Source organism: Oculina patagonica, chromosome 4 (genome assembly GCF_052425735.1).
Source record: "Oculina patagonica isolate OP01 chromosome 4, crgOcupat, whole genome shotgun sequence".
In the NCBI taxonomy this organism is placed as follows: domain Eukaryota; kingdom Metazoa; phylum Cnidaria; class Anthozoa; order Scleractinia; family Oculinidae; genus Oculina; species Oculina patagonica.
Window position 1 is genome coordinate 32,846,282 of NC_135761.1, and position 24,378 is coordinate 32,870,659.

The 24,378-nt window shown below is 40.4% G+C and overlaps 2 protein-coding genes and 1 pseudogene across 2 annotated transcripts; all 3 read left to right on the top strand.

Moving 5' to 3' along the window:
- The first annotated feature begins 11,155 nt into the window (after nucleotides 1-11,155).
- LOC144648340 (uncharacterized) lies at nucleotides 11,156-16,743 on the top strand (annotated as a pseudogene).
- A 1,267-nt stretch (nucleotides 16,744-18,010) lies between these two features.
- LOC144648341 (uncharacterized) lies at nucleotides 18,011-19,854 on the top strand. The gene is made up of 2 exons (XM_078507933.1): nucleotides 18,011-19,061; nucleotides 19,112-19,854. Exons 1-2 carry the CDS (start codon nucleotides 18,011-18,013, stop codon nucleotides 19,852-19,854), a joined length of 1,794 nt encoding a protein of 597 aa, XP_078364059.1.
- Nucleotides 19,855-20,346: 492 nt separating this feature from the next.
- On the top strand, nucleotides 20,347-21,255 carry LOC144648343 (uncharacterized). Its single transcript, XM_078507934.1, has 2 exons — nucleotides 20,347-20,536; nucleotides 20,666-21,255. The coding sequence occupies exons 1-2, from the start codon at nucleotides 20,347-20,349 to the stop codon at nucleotides 21,253-21,255; spliced, it is 780 nt and encodes a 259-aa protein (XP_078364060.1).
- Nucleotides 21,256-24,378: the final 3,123 nt, after the last annotated feature.

Here is a 24,378-nt window from a genome sequence, read left to right on the forward strand (position 1 = left end):
AAGCATGTCAGCAGCCGACATTGGGTATCTGAACAGCCTTCAACACGAGGCAGACACAAGGATGTTTCTCCATGCGTTCCATGCTTCTGCAGAATGGCATCACAGAATCGCAGTTATCTCGTCAGACACAGATGTCGAGGTACAGTGGAACCCCGCTTTACGGACACCCGCTTAATACGGACACCCTGGTATAATGGACAGTTTCGTTGGTCCCGACAAAAGCCTCATACATTTTCTCTTAAATTAATCCGCTAAATACGGACACCCGTTAATACGGACAACGGACACTTTTCCGTGTCCCGAGTGACAAACTGTCATACATTGTCAACCCAGCTTTACGGACACTGCTTATCTGTGCACTGTCAATTTTCATTGTTTCGATTATTTGGTAACTTGAAGACATTGGACCCTGGTCAAATAATGACAGAATTCGACAAGTTAAAACGATTTTATTACAAAGAGTAGCTTAACTGCGTGACTTGCAAAGGTTTGTCGAATCTGCAGTCCGCCTGGTTGTGTCGCAAGTTAAAAAATTCCTTGCAAAGTAAAGTTACCGTCTTTTTTAAACGAGGTTAGAGTTTAAGAACGGTTACGATCAGAGTTTCAGTTACAAAGGAAACTTTATAAAAAAAAACGTTCTGTTGCTGTTGAAATAAGTTTTATTTCTAGTATATAGTAAGTTGCGACATTTTTGTTGAGTTTATTAAAGTTTAGTTCGAGTGTCTGACTAGACCGTAACTCACTAAGGTTTTCGTAAAAACTATTAATTTTAGTCAGAAAGTTCACAGTTTGCATTTGTTACAGTTACAGTACACTTACACAACGTTTTGTTGCCATAAAAACGTTCGCCTTCCTCTTTGTGTCGATAAAACATGTATCCGTGACTTTTTTCGGAGACCCCGCTTAATACGGACAATTTGGCCTGTCCCCTTGGTGTCTGTATTAACAGGGTTCCACTGTAGTTGCATGTCACCATCAAGCTGCCATTCCCGCAGATTTGACACTGATAAGTGGCACCAAAAGTCGATCACGCTTGATAAGCATCCCACGTATTTGTTTAAAACTTGGCCCCAGCTTAAGCCAGGTTCTTCCGGGTCTACACGCTTGACCGGTTGGGATGCTGTCAGCTCATTTGCTGGAAAAAGCAAGAAAAAGACGTTTCAACTCGTAATGAATGATCAGGCTGTGAGGGAGGCTGTCCAAATCCTTGGTGAAAATGTCCCATTAAGTGAGCAGAACATTGTTAGCCTAGAGGGAGTGGTCTGTAAGCTATACAATGCTATCCAGTGCAACAGTGTCGACGAGCTTCGTTATAAAATGTTCTTTAAAGGAAGGATTGTCCAGTCCCATCAACCTCCCCCTACAAGTGCTGCTTTGAAAAACCTTCTCATAAGGGCAAACTACAAGCCTATATCTGGAAGCAAGCTCTGCAGCCCAGAATTGATGACAACCTGAAAACGATGGATGGAAACTAAGAGATGGCCGTCTTGAGATCATCTGGACAGATCTGCAACCAGCCCTGGAGGCCGTCATAGAATTAGTGTGTAGCTGTCATGGAACTTTTCAAACAAGATGCTATTCTTGTGTTGGCAATGGATTGGCCTGCACTGAAGCGGGTACATGTTCAGATCAATGCATCGACGTAGCTGACTAAAATGATGATGAAGACGAAGAGAAATTCGAGTGTCCCCATTGAACTTGGTACAGTACTAGAGAAGTGGTCATAACTAGTGTACTTGATGATGACTTGATGAGGGGTAGGGGGCAATGCAAGATACTGCCTGTCTGATTGGACAAAAATTTATTGGCCTGAAAATTTGAGTTGAGACTTTCATATTCGATGTGCATGAAGATTGTATTGCTGGAGAAATGGCACAAGGAGGTTTAAATCTTTTTTTTAATTTTCCACCCCTGATAGAGTGGGGGCTATACAAACAGGACAACATGTTTTTAGGTGGTGAGGGGGATAAGAGCGGAGTGTGATAAATTGAATCTAACAGGAAAAGAAAGCTTGTATCATTACCTTCCACTGAAGATGTTTGGGGAATTGAAAATATATTATGTATACGGAAATCTAAGTAACTGTTACGAGTTCCCGCATATGAGTTGAATTTACGCACTTTTCTGTTTGAACAGACACGCAGCAGACGTGGAAACATGATGCCTGAAAAACTATCGAGACAATGGTATCCTGTTTCCATATTTGTACTAGTCGCCCAAGATATGTCTCAGAAATAACATTTCCCCATTTCATTTTCATTTGAAATTCTGTACATGGCAAGTTGTTCTTGATTACATCGCATAAATGGTGAAAGCGTGACACTGGAACAACTGTCCTCTAAGAATAAAAATAAATAAGAATATTTGTAAATAACGTTCAAGTACACCCATCGGCCCAACAGAAATACAACAATGTATTCAACGAATCAACTCTTAACTGGAAACAAATTAATCTAAATCCACACAAAGCAACACTAGACACAAAAACGAGAACTTTTCAATATAAACTTCTCAATCGGATTGTTCATACCAATAATTCTCTATTTAAAATGAAATTAGCTGATTCTCCTATGCGTTCCTTTTGCGATCTTCTTGAGGACCCCCTTGAGCATCCATTTTGCTAAGGTAGTTTTAGTAAAGATTTTTGCATGTCTGTTGTTGTTTGGTTAAGTAGCGCAAGTATAAATTTAGATCCTTTAAACGAAACTGATATCCTTTTTGGTCTGACATATACAAGACCACATTTTCTTCTAAATCATATTATTATTATTATTATTATTATTATTAATATTAGCCTGCGAGAGCAGACGCATTTCCGGCCGTCGCTTCTCCGCCGAAAAATAGCGTCTGCGAAACCGAGCCAGGAAACGATTTCTGTGACGTCGCATCTTTTGTTTTCTCTTTGGCCAATTAGATTACGCGATAGAATAATACACGAGTGCACACCACGCGGCTCCCTCGCGACAAAGCTGTTACGAGCTGTCTGCGAGATGCTATGGCAATTTTTCTGAAACATCGAAGGTTTTTTACCCCGGTGAAAGTAGTTCTTTGCAGAAGAACATTTTCAGTTGCAAAAGAGGATAATGTATGTCCTTTTTTTCAGTAGATAGGTAATAAATTCTAGCAACACACCGGACGCGACAATCGACCAGGTGAGTTTTATCTTGACCTTTCGAGAAATTACACAAAAAAGTTGCGACAAGCGTCATTGCAAGGCCTGCGAGTTCTTAACCCTGAAGCGTTCTTAGCGTCCTTCTTTGCACCACGAAGACTCAAAAGTTTGTCCCAAAGAATAAACACCAAGAAAATTTTCGCAGATTTTAGCGATAGCTAAAGTTATGTTTACATCTTGATCCGCTGCGTAAAGGCGAATCTCAGAGAGTCGCTCGAAAGATTCGTCTCTTTCGGAAGAGACAGTACACTGAAATTACAACTCTGACCAATAATAGTATTGCTTTTATTTGGTATCTTCATCTTAGTTTCAGTTCAGGGAGTTTTGTCTAGGAGTAAAGTTACTAGTTACAGCATGCAAGTAATGAGTTTACCGCAATTGACCCCAAAACACCGGAACTTGGCTCGATTTCTGTCGCTCTCTTTGGAACTGCCGGCTACACGGTTCCGGTTGATCATACATTTTCCTAAAATTTCTAATCGATTTTATGACTTGTTTTGAAATCCCTGGTGACAGTATATGCCAATAAAATAAACTTACCAACAAAACTAGTAACATGTTCATATGGTTCGTCAACAACGACTGCTGCTACCGAATATTTATCTCACCTATCTGAGACTCCCCTGGTGATCCGTACACGATCAAATAGCGGCTATTTTCAATATTTCTTTTCTCGGCTTCCAATGTACCGTGTGTTATTCAGCACTATTGCAGCTAGGTCAAGCGACGATAATAGGCTGACCTGGTCCTTCATCATTGTCTTCATTCAACTTAGAAATTACAAGCGGCGGAAAGACGATCACAATAGTATACTAAATATTCCTCTCAGGCAATGCTTAGAAAATTGCTGATGTCCCAAATCCATTCTAAAGATTCGTGAGTACGTCTCCCACTTCCAATTAAAGCATTAAACTGAAACACTTTGCAAGACGTTCCTCATCGCGTAGTGTCCACTTCGTTTGCCATTGTTTTTTCCACGCGATTGTGTGACGGCTCACAGGCTACACGCGTGGCACCTCTTCGGATATGCAAGGTAAATTTTCATTGGTTACCTTGAACTGACGTCACAGAAATCGTTTCCTGGCTCGGTTTCGCAGACGCTATTTTTCGGCGGAGAGAAGCGACGGCCGGAAATGCGTCTGCTCTCGCAGGCTATATTATTATTGGAAAGTAAACAATATATCACAGTCGTCTAAAATAATGTAAACCTTTAATTATTCACTTAAAAAATAAGCCTGAGAGATCAAGACTTGCCACTAGGCTATTGAAAGGTATTAATTCCAGGCAAATAAACTAATAAGTTCAAGCTAATTTTCTGCGATAATGTATGCAAATATGAGAATACGTGAAATGGTAAAAAAAATTGCGTGATTCGCGTTTAAAAGAAAATAGGCTCGTGATTTGTGATTAGGTCACCCCCCTTTACCACCCTGTTTTGAAGACCCTCGTTTGGCCTGGTTGCCACTACTGCCTTACTCCTATCGTAAACACTAGGGCATGAATTTGTTACCGGTGTCATGATCTGGCCTCTGCCTGGAAAAAATGTCAAGGTTTGGATTGGAATGCTTTGAGAAATCAGGCTGATTAACCTGCTGTATAAATCGGAGAGTAAAATAAAGTTTTCCGTAATTTTTTGGTTTTTAACCCAAACTATTATTGTAGTTAAATCAAGGTCATCAAATGAGCTTACTAAAAAACTAGCCAAAAAAGCTACTAATATTGTAAAGACAACCTTCTTCCTTATTATTATTATTATTATTATTATTATAGAATAATTATTATTAAGAAAACTTTTGCCTAGTAGAAACATATATTACTTCATTGCAAGCAACTTTTAATTTTATTCTAACAGTATATGATTTTGTTTTTGTTTAGAAAACCAGTTTTATACAGAAGAAATTAAAAGAAATTTACAACCATTTTACTTTCTAAAACATCTGTTACTCTTTGCTCACTCTTCAGTATTAATAACGAACGAAGTGGAACAGCACCATGATCGACCGGTTTTGAACTGACCCAAAATTTAGAGAGCAATGTCTATGCGGCCAATTGTAATGTACAGACACCCGAATCAAACATCTATGGCGGATTTTCCAACAGATCAGAATCAACACAAGTGAAAACACACAGCTCCCTTGACCGAAAAGCGCTCGAGCATACACAAAACCTCCAAATACTTGTTCTGCAAATAGAAAGTGCTAAGCAACAGCTGGAGAAAAAAAAGAAATGAAGAATTGCCCGATGCTCACGATTGACCCAGGAAGATGTGTGCCACATGCCACAAATCAGGTCATAACAAAGCTCGGTGCACAAACAATCCATGTACCGATGTGAACTTGTGCAAGTTTAAAGATAACCACCCAAGTCAGTGGCAATTGAAATGCCTTCATTTATATTTTCTTTGTTACTTGAATAAGAGTACGATTGTATTTATTGAGTTGTATGTTTTGGTTAAGTCACTGAAGCAACCGACCGACCCAGGTTGAAAAACATTGCTGGGTTTTTCTTTTTGTGTAATTTTTAATCGAATAAGGCAATATGTCTCTACAACTAACAAATAAACAGCAAGCGTGCCTTTGCAAGTCCTATGAGGGGCACAAATTTTTAATAACAGGAAAAGCCGGGACAGGACAGTCATGCCTTGTGTTTGAGATAGAGGCGTCCTTGTGAGCATCAGGTAAAATGTTGGCCTCCCTCTCTCGAGTATTGGTTTTGTCTTTGCCTCCCTATCCATGGAACAAAATCTTGAACGACCATTGTTCAGTTGTATCCAATCAGAAAGAGGCTGGGGAATAGTGTTCTTTCGGCACCACAAGTTTGTGCTACGCATTCGGATGGCTTAAAAATTTTGGATGCCGTTTTCGTTTGAGGGCTTTTTCCGGGCCGTTTGGACAAATTTTTGATCAAATGATATGAGAAGATTTGTCAAGCCTTCGTCTTTTCTGGTGCGTAGTTTGAACGCTGTGCGATAGGACTATCAGGTCAAAAATAGACTCGATAAATTCCATACATTCTCTATAAAAATGTAAATGTGCATGGTCCATACAAAAACAGTTTGTGTGATAAAGCAATCCTAAAGAAAGACACGCAACCGCCACAAGACCAGGCCGAGAAGACATGCAACTGTAGAAATTAGAATGAGTGCCCTTTAGAATGTGCATGCCTAACAAAGGAAGTTGTCTATCAAGCAACTGTTGTGTCTGGTAATAGAACTGAGACTTACGTAGGAGTAACATCAACTGAATTCAAAACAAAATGAGAAACCACCAGGTTTCTTTCAAAAACGAGAAGAGAAAGAATGACACTGAACTAAGTAAGCATCTTTGGCAGCTCCAAAGTGAACGAAAAAACTTCACGATGAAATGGAAAATCCTTTCTAAAGCAAAAGTCACAAATGCAATAAATTTTAAAATCAATTTATAAACACATATGATTTAATGTGCCTGCATTATGACAGACAGCAATTTCCTATTACACTTCATAATTATAATGTCAACAAAAAGTCTTCTCAGCTCCTGTGCCTCGTGTATTATACCCAAGTCTGTAATAAAAGAAGATTGGCTAGTAAATTGTTATAAGGATAGACTGGAACACTAATAATAATCATCATCACAATCATTATTTTAAACCACGCATGGAAACTATTAAGGCTTTTTTTTATTTGTTTCTACTGCAGAACACTGGGACGAGATTCTTTCCTACAAAAGGCATGCATGGTCTTGGAGTTTACTATGACATATGCTGTGGAGAAGTGTATCAGAGGAAACCTGGAAAAAACGATATCATATATATTGCATACCATATTGATGGTGCTCCAGCTGTCAAGTCAAAGTCTGTGAATCTGTGGCCTATTTAGTGCTTTATAGTCCAGCTACCACCAGAACTATTGTTTTTCCAATATCTTAGTGGTATTTCATGTGAACCAAAAAAGCCTGATCTGAGAATTTTTCAAGACAAATTTGTCAATGAAATTGAAGAAATTCAAGGCGGCCACGTACGTGTTACTACACCTGGTGGTGAGATCTCTGTAGAAACTGTAGATGTTCATGGACATCCAGCTGATCTAGTGGCAAAAGCACCCTCCTTGTGCTTCTCTCAGTACAATGGACAGAATGGCTGTTCGGTATGCTTACATCCTGGTAACGGATTGAAAAAGGAGAAGGATACAGTGGTTTTTACCCATACAGTGAGGGTAAAAACCACCCATGAACAAACATTATTACATGCCAGTAGAGCTGATCACTCAGGGAAGCCAGTATTTGGAATTAAAGATGTCTCACCACTCTTGCGTGTAAAAGAAGTACCAGACAAAGTAATGCTGGACTACATGCATCTTGTCCTTGCTGGTGGGTTTTTAAGGAGAGTCAACATCTGGATAAATCCAGTGACAATGGATTTTTATCCACGGTCAATGCTAAAAAAGTGGTCGATGAGGCAATGTTGGCGGTAAAATTCCCTCATGACTTCAACCGTAAACTGAGGGCACTGAGCGAACTTAAACGATGGAAAGACCGTGGGCTGCAAAACTTGTTACTACCTGGAAGTCTGCCCATTGTGAAGACATATTTTTCACCACAATACTTTTATGACTTTGCTCTTTTTGTTACTGCCATCAGTTTGCTAACGGCTGATTCTGTTACCGACAGAGATTTTAACTTAGCAGAACTTCTCATTAGAAGCTACCTACGCTTGATGCCAAGCCTGTATGATGAAACAGAAGAGACCTACACTTGTCATGCGCTAATACATCTCCCAGATCAAGTACACAAGCATGGCCCCCTTATCCTACATTCTAGTGTTGTCTTTGAGGCAATGATAAGTCACTTAAAACGACAATTTCATGGAACCCGAGCAATAATTGCCCAAATTGTGAGGAACTTACTCTTTGCCCAAAACTCTGGCTCGCTTATTGAACGGGAAACTAAGGAGCAACAAGAAGTGAAGTCCTTCATTGAAGAACATGTTATCACAAAGAAGAACAAGAGTCTTCATCAAGTCGAGGGTCATTGCTCCTTTCACAAGTCACCCATAGCTGCCTCAATCAGTGATCCTTAGGGATCCTTAATAAGATCTTTAAAAGGATCCTTTTAAGATCCTATCCTTTTAAGATCCTATCGATCCTGAAGGATCGTTGCAAAGATCTTTGCAAGGATTTTTGTCAGGAACTTTATAAGATCTTCACAAGATCCTCTTGAAATCCTTTAGGATCCTTAAAAGATCCTTGTGTGAGAGGATCTTTACAGGACCTTTGCAGATCAAGATCTTTGAAGATTTGGCAAACATTTTCACCAGGGATGTATGGAACAGCATTAAAAGAGACATTTTGTATAAACCACACAAAAACCATAACAAAAACATTTCAATCACTGTAGGGAAAATTGGTTATTTTTTCCAGTGGAGGTCAAATGTCGTCCTCAGATAACATGAGTTCCATAAGGAACTCACCAACCAAGTAAGACACTATAATCTAGCACAAAGTCAATATATTCTGTCCTTTAATAGCAAGAGTACCTTAGGGAACTCACCATCCAAGTAAGACATAATAACCTGGCACGATGTTTTAATATCATAAGAGTTCCATAAGGAACTCACCACCCAAGTAAGACAGAACAATCTAGCATGAGGTCAATATGCTGCCCTCAGTTAACAAGAGCTCCATAAGGAACTCACCACCCAAGTAAGACATAAATAGTCTAGCACAAAGTCAACATGCTTCCCTCAGATGACATCAGTTCCATAAGGAACTCACCACCCGAGTAAGACAGAACAATCAAGTACGACTTCAACATAACAAAGAAATATCAATCTAGCACGAGGTTAATATCATGCATTCAGATAAGAAGAGTTCCATAAGGAACTCACCACTTAAGTTCGACATAATAATCTACTTCGAAGGCAATATGCTGCTCTCAAATAACATGAGTTCTATAAGGTACTCACCACCTAACTAAGACAATCTAGCACGAGGTCAATATGCTGCCCTCAGATAACATGCGTTCTATAAGAAACCCCCCACCCAAGTAAGATATAATAATCTAGCACGAGGTCAACATGTAAAATGTAATTGTTGTTTATAGTGGTCATGCACTTAGCTTTGAGATAGCTAGTTTGCAGGCATGCCTTTGAAACAGGGAAAACAAATATTCTTAATGAACTGGCAGGAGGCAGACCAGTTATATACAAAGCATGACCGAGGATTTGAACTTGGGACGACCAAAAACAAATCCAGCTCGTGGCTTTGGAAACCTGGACGAACCTTCATAACCCAACCTTTTTGACATTTGCTTCAGCTTGTTTTGCTGACCATCGATAGTCTTCTCTTCATTTTCGATCTCTACGTTTTCACAGGATTTTGAACATATGGCAGTTGACTTCACCAACAAATCCATTTTGTTTTCTTGTTTCAGGCAAAATTCCCTGACTTTTTGTTTTGTTTTTCCTTGACTTTTATCCTGACCGTAGAACCCCGTTCGAGTAGGGGGAGCAATTTAGATGCAAGATCCAGCAACAAGAGAAGGAAATTTGGGAAGAAAAGATGAGAGTGGAATTGAAAATGGCGGGAAAGGAAACTGAGATGGAAAAAGCTGAAGATAACCCCTTTCAACGGCACTTCAGTTGACCGGATCAGGTTTGAGAACATGTTTACATCACAAATACACAGCAAGCCATTATCAGATGAGGAGAATTATGGATATCTTTTGGAGCTGGTGGCCCCTAAGGAGAAGTAGATTAGCTAATTTAAAGCCAAGTACGCTGGGGTACAAAGCCACATGGGATAGGTTGAGAACTGAGACAGAGCAAAACTGTTGTTGCTGAACATATGTAAGAGATAATTAACTTGCCAGTGACCAGAGGATCAAATTACAAAAGGGTGTGCAAATTCATGAGAAGCTGAGATAGAATTTGACGCATTGCAAACTTTGGGGGAGGGAGGGATGCTCAAGGTCTTGTCAACCTTAAACAAGCTCCACCAAGTAAAACCCGATTTGGTGAGAACAGACAATCCAAAGATTGGAAGATGGTAAAGTTTCATTCTTGAGGAGATCTTGACTCGAAAATAGGTGCATAGAGATAACATGCTCACAATTTTGGCAAACAGCTTTCAGATACATGGCATCATGCTGTGTTCAGTTTAATGAGCAGGAAGCCACAAGACAGATCCACCTAATCCAGACAGAAAGTGAATGTTGGTCTTACAAGCTTCGTGTAGTCCAATAATCATCCAATAACTGCACAAAAAACCAGGATGCTGTTGAGAGCGACGAATTGGCATTTGATGAAGAAAACCAAGATTCCTCCCTTAACAGAGCTTTACAAGGCCATGCGAAGCAAACGATTGAAAGGAAAAGAAGCACTGTTACAACGGAATCTCCAGGAGAGGATTTTTAGCTAACGCTACTGACTAGCGAGTTAATGAAATCTGTAGGGGGGAATCAGGCAATGGCTATGAAGAAAAATTGACAAGGTTAACTTTTTACGTTTAGTAAATTTAAGTGATTTAGTTAACATTGTCATAACGTTTTTGGCTTTAGCGCGATAGCTATGAAACTTTGGGAAATCAATGAATCAGTGAATGTTGGTCTTACAAGCTTCGTGTAGTCCAATAATTACCCAATAACTGCACAAAAAACCAGGATGCTGTTGAGAGCGACGAATTGGCATTTGATGAAGAAAACCAAGATTCCTCCCTTAACAGAGCTTTACAAGGCCATGCGAAGCAAACGATTGAAAGTAAAAGAAGCACTGTTACAACGGAATCTCCAGGAGAGGATTTTTAGCTAACGCTACTGACTAGCGAGTTAATGAAATCTGTAGGGGGGAATCAGGCAATGGCTATGAAGAAAAATTGACAAGGTTAACTTTTTACGTTTAGTAAATTTAAGTGATTTAGTTAACATTGTCATAACGTTTTTGGCTTTAGCGCGATAGCTATGAAACTTTGGGAAATCAACAGCCAATAGCCAGCCTAAAGCAAAGCGGATCATGGAATTGTATCAAGCAACAAGAAAGGAACTGAAAGAAGGTGAGCGTTACCTTAAAACAGAATACTGAGTGCACTGAGGAGAAGGTGAGAGCCAATGCCCAGACCATTGTGGACATTATGCTCTTACTGAGCCCCAGAGCACTGACTTTCAGGCTTCCTGCGATCACTTTGCACAGTGCCATCAATGTGAATCACTGAAGATCGCGATGATCTCCATATCAACCCACAGGGTTCAGGTCATGTAAATTACCGTAAACAGTTGTTTTCAGGGTAGAGCGCTGGCAAAAATTGAACGTCTTATAAATGTTAGAAGGAGTAATTACAATCCGCGAGGTGCAAATGTCTTGTCCCTACTTAAGGTGAATAGCACCAAATACAGCCTTAAATGTTTTAGTTATTACGCCGCAAAATAATAGAACTCACTTCCTGAGAACTTATGCAGCCTAGGTGGAACTAAGGATTTTATATGCAATGTTCGAAATTTGACGTTTTACATTGTAAGAGTTATTTTGTAGGGCTTTTTACAGCCATGTCAATCAATTAAGGATGTTTTAATTTTTATATTTTTATTTTCAATCATGGTAATAGTATTTTTTATAGTAGTTAGCATTTTTATATAGTATATTTTAATTTAGTTTTTAAGTTTTAATTTGTGGAATAATTGTAAACTAGCCGTAAACCTAGCTTATTTCACGCTAACAAAGTATCTATATTTCTATATTGTCAGAGATTGAGTCACCAGAAATCAGCTTGTATGAATAAGAACAAAAGGAAGACCTGCTGTATAATACCAAACAGGCACAGGATATGTGTTTTTTTTTCAAATTTTTCTTTATTGAAACATACAACATTACATCACACTAAACAAGAAAAAAAATAAAGAAAGAAGCTGCACTTACTTGAATTACAGAGGTACACTTAAGATATACAAATGAATTAGCAACTTTCCCATTATTATGAAATAGTTAAGTAAATTTAGCAAAGGGCATTGTTGAGAAAGCATTCCAAATAAAACGTTTTGCATGGATAAGGATATTTGTTGATTTGATAAAGAGTGCCAATAGGATTCAAAATCGGTGCAAAACTGCTTGTTACGGCCTGTTATAGCCAAATTCAGCTTTTATCAAGACAAGGAGTTTGTTTGGTCTTAAGGTAAAAATCTAAAGGCACAGGAATTGGAATATCACACGATTTTCCCAAAGAAATAGACAACATTCATGAGAAACTGTACCCGGTACTCAAAAAAGCAAAGCAAGCCAAACAATCGGCATTCTTTAAAGTGGACAAATTAATTATTAACGGACAAGTTTATAGGGGTATCGAAACTGAAAACCTTCCTTACTATGGTTTGATAATGAATAGTAATTCTTAAGTTTATGGAGATGTAGGGCTGAAAGAGCACATGAAAGAGTAAACAGCGAGGCACGCTACACAATACTATACTACTTTTGATTTATCTTTTTTAATAGAACATCTTATCAAAATGAGTTTAAACTTGTAAAATTCCTCAGGAACCATTATTCATTCTGACAATAATATTATTGTGTGGTTTAAAAAATATCCATACCGAAAACATTTTACTGTCCATATGGACCACTCATTGAGATCACAAGAGTAATATCGGATTGTGTGAAATTAAACATAATGACAGTAATTTACATGGTAAATGACACAAAAATGGCCTTACTTACTTCCACCTTAACATACTGTTTTTAATTTTTAAGGCACAAATGAATTCTTAAGAACACTTGTCTTTTGCTTTGTGACATTGATTTTCTTCAATACAAACCCGTTTTTACTTCTTTTCTATATACAGCAACTGCACGAATGAGTGCAAGCAGCTTTACTGAGAGGAATCTAGCTGGAACATCTCGCCATGAAGCAAACACACCACGTAAGTATTATATAAATCAGTCTGGAGCCGAAACACCTTTCCGCACACGTTTGAAAAGTGAAAAAGGACACAATCATAAAACATATACATGTACGCACCAAACAAAGATAAAGAGCTCATAACTTATTTTAATAAATTAATTTAATTAGGGGGCGATCGCGTTACATTCCCTGTGTGGGAGGCCACAACTTGAGATGATGTTTTGAAATATCCAAAATAGAAAGAGAGGAACTTAGTTACGTGACGCGGAGGCAAAAACTGGCTGAAACAAATCAATAATGGCTTGATGGTCACATTTCAGACTGATGGAGGCAGGGGGTTAATGGACATGAATGAAGAGGGGAGGCTTATTAAAAAATCTGCCTTAAAAGGTGTGCTTAATATTTTTCATGCACCTTTCAGTGAAGGCTTCAGCAACAGATGAAATATATGGTATAACTTAATGGTAACTACTGCACTAACATACGTTTTAGTTGACATTACTGCTCTTATTTGTAACCCTTTCTGGACAACTGTACTTAATAACACTCAATCTTAAACTACTTTAATGCATGAAGATTTCATTCTCTAACTAATTCATATAAACATGACCAAGTTTGAGGTTTTCAACCAAAATAAGACAACAGCAAATTTTTGACTTTTAGATGCATTTTAAGCCACTTTTTCTCTATTATTGCTATTCAGTAACATCCACCAGAGAAAATCCAGGATCTGGTGATATTTCACTGCGGCATGTGCAGCTGTTAGCACAACTGAATGGGCTCACAAATCAGGTCAGCAGAATTGAACGCCTGCTTGACAGTTTCATCAACTGCAAAGGCTGCATCAAGAAGGCTTGCAAGGCCTGTGCCACATCTACGTGTACTACAAGCTTCCCAGTACAAAATAATATAGCACCTAAGCCTGTTGTTAATATGCTCATTAAAAATAATTCAAAGGCTTGCCCTGAAACCTTAAAGCCAACTAAGACACAGGCATCTGAAAATGTTGGCAGTGGACCATCAATTCATCCAGTGGATTCAAATGACAGCATCATGGTTGGTAATCCCAAGCATGGTATTTATGTAAGTCAGACTAGCTTGGAAAAAATTCCTCGTAATTCCTGGAACTATGCCCTCAAATTGTTTCAACTCCTGTTCAACAGAGAGGAAGTTGGGACGTCTAGCGTTTAAGGGAAAGGAGACACGCTGAAAAAGTTGGATCCAAACAGGATGGATGCATTACGAGAAAGTACAAAAACCCAGTTTCCTAGCGAAGCAATCAAATGGGCAGAAATTGAGGCTTCCATCAATTGCAAAGGTCAAATGGTGAGAAAAGGACGGTGTTTAACTTGGGCTTAAAGACTTTAGCCCATGTTGCGAGTGTCAGTGTCAGACTGCTGCCTCGAATTAAATTGCCAGACATCAACAGTTAAGTGCTAAGTTATCATTTTTCTCTTATTTTCTGATGTACACGTATAATGGATCATATCATCTAGGTCCAAATAGTTATCAAGATGTTTTTAACACTATTTTTGCATGGCCAGTTCAAGAGTGCATATAGTCCAGTCCCTGAACTCTTCCTTCAGCTCGCCCATTATAGGGGTTGAACCCAGGATGTCCGGAAACCTAAGACCTAAGACCCTGAAAGATAAGATCTGGAAACCTAAGACCCGGAAACCTAAGACCCCCAGAAAACTAAGACCCGGAAAGCTAAGACCCCTATTTTTTATTGATTGATTGATTAGGGACAATCATTCCTCAAACCTTGTTTAACACTATTATTATCTATTATTATTTGTTATTATCTGGACTTAATTCAGATCCTAGCAGCTGTGACAGCGATAGTGAAGAAAGAGTCCTTCAAGTTAGTTGTTTACATTGTATTCTTCTTGCCAATACTTGTAGTCTACTCACCCAGTGAAATGAGGTAGAAATGTAAGGAACTTTTGTATAGGAATTAATGCACCAGGCATGTGCTGCGTACCTGTGACAACTGTTACAAGACTTGTTAAACGACGACAGGAGTGATGAGCATGAGCGTTAGACAAGGAGCGGGAGCCTAGCAACTGTGAACAAGAAGCCACAGAAACTTGTAAGGAACATCCAGACGGAGAATTCGATGTCACCACTAATGCGATTATGGCAGAATTCTACAACTATTTAGTGGATGTTGGTGGTGCTTATATGAATACAAAGAGTGCGCAGCAATATGAAGCCCAAGTAAGGAGTGTCATTCGCGTGTGCAAGATTAAATCAACTGAGCAGCAGGAACATCAAGAACTGCCTGCATGCTGTTTGCGGTAACTCCTAGGCAGGGCCGGAGTTAATTTCTTAAAGTTGTGGCTAAACTATGCAGTAAACAAGTACCAACCTGATACCGTGAGATCGTAGCTCATGAGCCTGCACCTGTTGTTAAGATTTAAGTTAAGACCAAATGTGGACAGACCTCGTTTAGATTTTCGGCTGCGAGTGCCTGGAACAAACTGCCAAGAGACATTCGCAAGCTCGCAACACTTACACAATTTAAAGACAAAACATTCACTTATCTCATGAACATGGACAGTGCAAATCACACGTGTACAATTTAAATTTTTGTATATATTCATAGTTTTTAGATTTGTAATTGTAAATTTAATGCTAGTAATTTTTTATGCTTTTAAATTTTATGCTTTGTAAATTTTATGCTTTTATACTGGTCACCGATTGATACCAGTCAATCTCCTTGATTGACTGACCGGTCAACCAGGATAAATAAAGTTATTATTATTTCTAGTTCAAGAGGAAAAGTCTGTGCCTTGAGGTTATCAAGGCACGGTGCGACTTAATGACATTGTGATCTTCCACCCAAAAGAAGGAAGTAAGAACTAAAAAGGAAGCTGGAGAAATCGATGAGGATTATAGAAAACTACTTTCCAGTAAAAACCTTCACCAAGTATGTCACGGTAACCTGCATGTAAATGCTGTTAAACAACTTGCGTCACCCTCACTGGAAACAAATCAGGGCGATGATACCACAAAGATTGTCAGTGACAAGTCACACTGTGAGGTGCGAGATTGGTTACTCACGCATTTGCTGATTGATAACAGTGGAAGAAGTGAAAATAGGGCCAACATGACGACCAGGGAATTCAACGATGCTGTGCTTTACAAAGGTACAAATGACGACCCGGCAAGATACGAAGCTCTTTCAAAAGACCACAAGACGGCCAAAGTGTATGGTTCAGAGGGAAGGTATAGAGGTTAAAAAAAAGATCTGCACTACTGCAGTAAAAAAACTCCCTGGTTCTATGACGACCTATACCTTTTAAATTTAATATAGGTAAGAACAGTGAGCAGTCCATTTCTCACAGCAGATTCTAACGTGGACAACGTATTCATATCAATCAATGGCCTTGCATTGACGTCATCGCGGGTGTCAACCTCCACGTTCAGGACCCTCCAGAGGGAAGGTATAGCGGTTAAAGGAAAGATCTGCACTATAACAATCAGAAAAACCCTCACCACAGGTGTTCACGTTAACATGCCTGATCAGCAGGATCATTTGGTTGGGCTTGCGCAACACAAACCCCAAACCCAGGCAAAGTACTACTGCGTAAACAACAAAGTTAACGAAACTGACTTAGGACGGCAAGCACTAAAGAATCTTGTTGCTATGAAAAACATAAATTTCAATCCGGCAAAGAAGGAAACTATGGTGACGCTCAGCGAATAGCCTTTTGACTTCGACTGGAGGAGACGCTGGCCAGAAATCGGTTCGACCATCTGCCCGTTGTCTGATGTGCCAAGGAAACCACAGCCTAGAAGAATGCCTGGATTATATGAAGCTAAGTGTCCAATAGCGAGTAGCCTTCTTAAGATCGAAGGGGGTGTGTTTCGGCTGCCTTGAGAAGGGCCACTTATCGGAGTCTTGTGTGGCGAGGCTCAAATGCAAGAAATGCGCGAAATCCCATCCTACGTCTTTACATGAAGATTCGAAGAACAAGAAAGAACCTCCCAAAGAAGGCGATGCAGTCAATGAATCCGGAGTCCAAGCAGTCAGCAACTGCGTCAGTACCTCAGACGTCACTGTTGTCAATTCCATGATTCTCCCTGTATGGCTTCATCACAAAGACCGCCCGCAAACCGAGGTGTTGGTGTACGCCCTTCTAGACAACGCCAGCGATACAACCTTCATTAAAACGTCAACACTCGAAGACCTCAGTGAAGAGGGTCCTGAGGTAAGGCTTAAGTTATACACCCTGCATGGAAATGCAGAAATACCAGTTCAAAAGGTCGATGGTTTGGTGGTTGAGCGCTTCGATAAGAAGGTACAGTTAGAGCTCCCCAAGGCATACTCACGCGACAGCATCCCGGCCAGAAGAAATCAGATCCCACGCTCCGAGACGGCAAGCAGGTGGCCACACCTGCAGAGAATAAAAAACAAGATCCCTCCATACCAAGAACAACTGGAAGTGGGCATTCTGATTTGGATGCAACTGCCCCGAGCTATCAAGCCACGTGAGGTGATAACAGGAAAGGGAGATGACCCCTACGCGATCAAAACGCTACTAGGATGGGGCATCATTGGCCCAGTCACCCCAGTCAAGGAACTGCTAAACGATGTCAAGAATGAGGACATTAAATGTCACAGGATCGTCATTCAAGAAATTGGAGAGAACAAACGTATCGACAGCAAGTTTGTAATCAACGCACAAACAAAGGAGGTCATCAACCCCTATCAAGTCAAGGAGATGTTCGAAATAGACTTCTCGGAAAGAAACAATGGAGGCCAAGCGCTCTCCCAAGATGACCGAAGATTCTTAGCAAGGGTTAAAGAAGGCATACGCCATTGGGAAGATGGACATTACGAAATGCCCCTACCATTGAAGGACCCAAACACGAAGCTTCCAAACTATCGAGAGATGGCTTTCCACCGTCTTAAGCCCCTCAAGAGAAGATTTGCGTCTGATGCGAAGTACTGAAATGATTACGTAACTTTCATGGACAAAGTTATTCAAAGTGGCTATGCCGAGTTAGTGCCACAGGACAAGGTGCAAGAAGAAAAGAAAGCAGTATGGTATATCCCGCATCACGGGGTATACCATCCCAAGAAGCCAGACAAAATAAGAGTAGTGTTCGACTGTTCAGCTCAATTTGAAGGCCAGTCGCTGAACAAGAAGCTGTTACAAGGCCCAGATCTCACCAATAACCTAATGGGTGTCCTATGTCGATTTCGCCTAGAAGTAGTTGCCGTGATGTGTGACATAGAGGCCATGTTTTACCAGGTCAAGGTACCGGAGGAATGTAGAGACCTGTTACGCCTCCTGTGGTGGGAAGATGGAGACACATCGCGTGAACCTAAAGAATATCGAATGACAGTTCACCTGTTTGGAGCGGCATCATCGCCTGGGTGCTCGAATTTCGCTCTGAAGAGCACAGCCGACAATTATGAAGAGAAAGTGGGATCAGCCACCGCTGAATTCCTGCGCCGCGACTTCTACGTCGACGATGGACTGAAGTCAGTGCCGACAGTCGAGAAAGCAGTGGAGCATGTGAGAAGTGTAAAAGAAATGTGCAAGCGCGGCGGATTTAATCTCCACAAATTCGTCTTCAATAGTAAGGAAGTCATCCAATGCATACCAGTTGAAGACCGAGCAGAAGATATCAAGAAACTAGATCTGGATCAGGATATTCTTCCAATAGAACGCGCGCTCGGAATTCAGTGGTGTATCGAAAACGATTCCTTCAACTTTCGCATCACGCTGAAGGACAAGCCATGCACAAGAAGAGGGATATTATCAACCGTGAGTTCCATCTTCGACCCTCTGGGCTCTGTGGCTCCCGTTCTGTTGGAAGGCAAGAAGATACTACAAGAGCTGTGTAAGGAAGACACTGGATGGGATGATCCTGTTCCGAGCGCAATAAGGGCGAAATGGGAAAAATGGAGGTCAGACCTGCCTCTGTTGCAAGAATTCTCCGTCGCAAGGTGCTACAAACCCAAGAACTTTGGTCATGTGACCAAAACAGAATTACACCACTTCTCTGACGCAAGTAACAAGGGGTATGGACAGTGCTCCTACCTGCGACTTACCAATGATCAGGGCCAAATTCACTGCTCGTTTGTGATTGGAAAATCCAGAGTCACGCCGCTCAAGCCAGTGACCATCCCAAGACCGAATTAAGGGCTGCAGTAACCTCTGTAAGAGTCGGTGACCAACTAAGAAAGGAGCTACCGCTCGAAAACGCCGAAGAAATCTTCTGGACAGACAGCAAGGTGATACTTGGCTACATAGCTAATGAGTCAAGAAGATTCCACGTTTACGTGGCCAATCAGGTCCAGGAGATTCATGACAAGACCTCTCCAAAACAATGGAGATACGTCGAGACAAGAGCAAACCCTGCAGACGAGGCATCACGTGGTCTTGGTGCCCGAGAAATCCAAAATTCCAAATGGATTTCTGGTCCAGAATTCTTATGGAAGGAGAAAAGTCAGTGGCCTGATGCTATGAGAACTGACGAGAAGATTGTTGATGAAGTCTCCGAACAAGATCCCGAAGTTAAAAAGGGCGTCTGCATGGCAACAGCAACATCTGTCCCAGAAGTAACGCTTGTGGATCGCATTGAGTACTTTTCAGACTGGTTTCGCGCCAAGAAATCTGTTGCACTTTGCATTCGCTACATACGGAAACTGAAGCGTCTAGTGGAAGAAAAAAGAAGATCATCGTGTGGAGAACGCCCACCAAGTCTCAATGAAAGAGAAGGGAATACAGAAGGTTACCCTTTAACAGTGGATGAATTGCAGCACGCTGAGACTGTTATAATCAAGATTACCCAAGCCAAGTGACTTGAAATCAAGTCACTGTCAAAGAACCAAGAATTACAAGATCTCCAGGGAAGATCCATGCCAAGAAATGCAACTTCACTGCAAAACTCGACCCGTTTTTAGACCAAAACGGCGTACTTCGCGTGGGTGGCCGTATAAGACGAGCAAACCTGAAAGAGGATATCAAGTTCCCCATATTACTACCAAGAGACGGTCATATCACCAAGCTACTGGTCCAGTACTTCCACAAGATATGCAAGCATCAAGGAAGAACAACAACGCTCAATGAAATAAGATCAAATGGCTACTGGATCATCGGCGGTACCTCTTCAGTATCGCGCTACATTCTTAGTTGTATAAGATGTCGCAAGCTTCGAGGCCCCGCCCAATCCCAGAAAATGTCTGATTTGCCAGAAGACAGACTCCATCAAGCTCCACCATTCACGTATCGGGCCTTGGATCGTAAAAGACAAGAGAAAGGAGTTAAAGAGATACGGCGTCCTCTTCACATGCATGGCATCGAGGGCCATACACCTAGAGGTCGCGCACAGTCTCGAGACAGATTCGTTTATTCACGCTCTACGCCGTTTTATCTGTCGTCAAGGTCCCATTCGACAGATGAGAAGTGACCAAGGCACAAACTTTGTAGGCGCCAAGAAAGAACTCAAGGAAGCCCTAAGCGAATTAGATCAAGACAAGATTGGCAAGGAGCTTCTCTAGGACAATTGTGACTGGTTCAGCTTTAAGATGAATGTTCCCTCCGCCAGTCACATGGGAGGTGTCTGAGAACGCCAGATCAAAAGTGTACGTAACGTACTGTCGGTGCTACTAGATAATAATGGAACCCAACTCGACGACGAGTCCCTCAGCACATTCATGTGTGAAGCAGAAGCTATCATCAACAGTAGACCCCTCACGGTGGATGGCCTACGAGATCCAGACTCCCTAGCGCCCCTCACGCCAAACCATTTATTAACTATGAAATCTAAGATCGTGCTTCCACCTCCAGGAAAATTTCAGGACGCTGACAAGTATTCAAGAAAACGTTGGAGACGTGTTCAACACCTCGCGAATGAGTTCTGGTGTCGTTGGAAGAAAGAGTTCCTCCAGTCCCTTCAGCTACGCCAAAAATGGCTGAAACCGCAGCGGGACCTAAGAAGTAACGACATTGTGCTGATCAAAGATGATTGCCTTGCCCGCAATCACTGGCAACTCGCCCGTGTCACAAAGACCAACCGTGATGAAGACGGCCATGTGCGCACAGTGCAGCTCCTCCTTTCAGATCCAAACATCACTTCAAAGGGAGTGCGTACAAAGCCAGTACGACTGCTAGAGAGGCCAATACACAAGCTGGTGTTGCTGATGACAAGCAGCGAGGCTGAGGAACAAGAACCGGGGTGTATCCCCACCAAGGAGCCATGAACTTTCTATTTTATAGTTTGTAAGCTAGTTACTATTTTAGTTAAGTTTGTGAAATTGAACAATTTCAGGGGAGCCATGTAACGACCGCTGTATGGTCTATTGTAGTCTAGGGTTAACCGCATATGTTTCTGTTCATTGATACAAAGAACAATTAAGTCGTTTGTTTGATTTCCTGCTCTAAAGCACGTATTCAGTTAGTTTTGTTCAGTTGTTTCCACGCCTTCGTATCGAACACTAAGAAGAAGTAAGAAAACAAGAATTAAGACAAGAAGCAAGCCACAAGAGGCAAGCGCAGGACTGATATGTAAGTGAGGAAACTTCTACCTTTAGTTTTCGATCAAGCTTAGAAGTTTATTTTCTCGTTTTATTTGCTTTGTAAATTATTGCATGACTTAGCCATAGTGATTCGGAAATAAGTCGCCATTTTTACTTTTCATGTTAGCTTCGTTTTTGCCTTGTTTTAGTCATTGGTTAGTTTAGTTGTTATTGCTAGGGCCTCCCGACTAGGCCGTCGCCTCTTATTAGACTTTCTAACTAGAATTAAGTTAGCTTGTATGCGTTTCGCTTCTTGCGGGAAATGCCACGTGATTAACTAGTTTTGCACGAATCAATGACTTATCTTTAGTTAGTTTTAAGCTTATATACTTTATGTTAATCGAATTTCAGTTTACGGCTTTCGATGGTTGTACAACATTAAGATGTCAAGGGAATAAAAAGACGTGTATTCTACATCTGAGTGTTTCGATCACGAGCCCGTAGAATAGTCCTTACATTTTCGAAATCAAGACCGGCAACGACACCTCTTGAAACTCTTGAGAGTCGTCCACCGCTACAATGGCGGTTGCGCCCTTCATATGCTCTTGACTGTTCTTCACTGTTTGACGTGTGTAGAAGGTAAAACTTATAACTCTTGTAAAGGAAAACTCGAAACTCGAAGAGGAACTAGCCGCAGTTAACAACGAGGTCCAAAACCTTAAAATGCTACTCAAGCAACAGAGACCAGTCTAAGATCGAATGTGTTGTCAAACCAACCAAGACCAATGTTGCTTGTATTAAAAAAATGTAGATTTTATCAGCGAAGACCATCATGAAGCTAAAGATTTTCGAGAGAAGACACTTAAGGAGCTTGGAATTATCGGCTGGTGGTGTTGGCCTATTTTTTGCCAAAAACAAACTTACTTCGCTTGTGTGTAACTGTTTGATCTGTTAAATAAAAGTCAAAATTAAAATTCTCCCAATCAATAAAGATTGCATCTTTCAACCAATATAATCTTGATTTTTTTATGTTGCAGACACCATCGTTCTGAAGAGAAACCACTCAAAAAGGGCCTACCAATCCTGCATTAGGCACGATTTTTACATCAACCTGCGTAAAGTCTTCGGTGACTGGGTTATCCATCCTGTTACCTTTAATGCCTTCACCTGTGGTGGGAAATGTGGGATATCCACCCACAGTTTCTGAGGTCCTTTTAAAAACCATGCTGTCATAAGCTACATGTAAATGAGGAACGCGAGAGAAGACACTCCAGGAGCTGGTGGTGTTGGCCAATTTATTGCAAAAAAGAAGAAATACAGAATTTTAGAACGTGCATTGCATTTAATCTTCTACCGTAGGGCCAGAGAACATGCAATTTCCCTATTTATTAAATCTAATTGTCCAGTATCATTTTTATTTTTCTAGCAACCATGCTATTTGATGTATGATATCAATGCACAAGTTGCTCCAATAAACGTTCTTAATCAATTTACCAAAATCAGAACAATACATAACTATAACACCAGATCGCCCTCAAATGAGTGCTTTGCTGTAAAAACTTCAAAAACAAAAAAAAAATAAAAAAAATCTTTTACAAGAATAACCCAATTTCGATATGTTAAAATTCAGCCTAAAACAATAGACATCACTACGAGGCTCCGGGGAATAAACCCCACAAACTCTACAGTTTGGTCCCCGGAGCCTCATCCTGAGGTCTATTGTTTTAGGCTGAATTTTAATATATCGAAATTGGGCTATTGACATATTTATCTGGAATTCAATCCCACAATCCCTGAAAATCACTAAACAAATCTGAATTTCAAAATAAAATTAAAAAAACTACTCCTTGATGTTTTAAACTGTGAAGATAACTCTATTGAAGTCTCCAAACTGATGAAACATTTTATAAAATTAACATAGTCTGTATTATATAGTTATTAGTTAATGAAAATGAATTTTTCAACAATGACACGAGCATGGGACAAAGAAAAATTCTGAGTCCCGACAGGAATCGAACCCATGGCCCATGGCCTCCCAGATACCGGTTATCCCAACCGGTATCTGGGAGGCCATTGGTTCGATTCCTGTCGGGGACTCAGAATTTTTCTTTGTCCCATGCTCGTGTCATTTTTGAAAAATTCATTTTCATTATTTGTCAAAAATTTACCATCTTTATTATTTAGTTACTAGTTATTGCCTTTTAGCTTTTTGTGTGTGTGTGTAATTTATTATATTGTTAGTTTATTTTTCACTAATTAATTAAATAGTTAACTAATCAATTGTTTATATATCTTTTTCCCTTTTGTATTGAAGTATGTAAACCTTGTTTTTATTTTTACCCTCGCCTTGATAAGTCGTCTTTACTACTAGCGGGGCAAGCAATTTTGTAACAATATATTAAAAACAAATAAGTTCACGTTGAAAGTCAAGTTGTGTGTATGAAGAACCAACATCTTCAAATGCTGTGGGATACTGCCACGTCAGGAGGGGAGAAAAGCTTTTTCAATGTAGTGGATTTGTCAGCGAGACAAAGGGTTCAAAGCAGAGAAAAATGTGCTCTCATGTTTAAGTACTTTTGTGCATAGGGGAGAAGAAGCCTGGTACATCAATGGCTGGACACTCACCTGCCTATCAACGTGTCATCTGATCCTGATAATAAGGCCGCCACACCACAGTAAGTAGGTTTTCTTGATCCCTCTCTTCCAGCCGGCTCTTCAACCATTGACTCTGAAAGACAAAGTTCAGGGGAAATAGCAAATGATTGTCTGCCTGGTCCCTCTATTTCTGGTTCATTGTCAGCTAATCCATTAGTCACTTCTGATTCTGGGATAATTTTTGGATTGTGAGTCATCAGATCATCATAATAA